This window comes from Penaeus monodon, chromosome 15, assembly GCF_015228065.2.
Source record: "Penaeus monodon isolate SGIC_2016 chromosome 15, NSTDA_Pmon_1, whole genome shotgun sequence".
NCBI lineage: Eukaryota > Metazoa > Arthropoda > Malacostraca > Decapoda > Penaeidae > Penaeus > Penaeus monodon.
The window spans coordinates 40,509,974-40,510,344 of record NC_051400.1 but is presented as its reverse complement, the minus strand read 5'-3'; the positions used below and the strand labels follow the sequence as shown (position 1 = coordinate 40,510,344).

At 27.8% G+C, this 371-nt stretch overlaps 1 protein-coding gene across 1 annotated transcript in view; it reads left to right on the top strand.

Moving 5' to 3' along the window:
- LOC119582370 overlaps positions 1-361 on the top strand; it is a 6,847-nt gene extending 6,486 nt beyond the window's left edge. The window contains exon 5 of the mRNA XM_037930583.1: positions 336-361. Coding sequence (XP_037786511.1) covers positions 336-361 — 26 coding nt within the window. The remainder of the gene's footprint in view (positions 1-335) is intronic.
- Positions 362-371: the final 10 nt, after the last annotated feature.

Genomic DNA, 371 nt, shown 5'->3' with positions numbered 1-371 from the left:
TAGATAAAAGATATATATATCGAATGCGTAAAAATGGATAATTATATAAGCGTTTCTTTTTAATGTCTGTTTCCCTCCCTTAGACCTCTAGTCTAAAAAAATTTATTTTAAGACTTTTGTGCATCCTTTTTCCTAAGAAATGCGAAAAACCTACCTAAAATCTATAGCCATTAAAACCCAAACCAATACTTTAAAAAAATTTATTTAGAGAAACAATAAGAAAAAAATCATTTAATTTTGTAAATTTAATTCGAATAAAAAAGCCAAGGGTTTTTTGTTGTGTGTGGAAGATATGAAATTCTTTTATATCTGTATCCCCTTCCCTGAATTTCCAGGTAATACCGGATGTATCATGTTTTAAGATTCTCCAT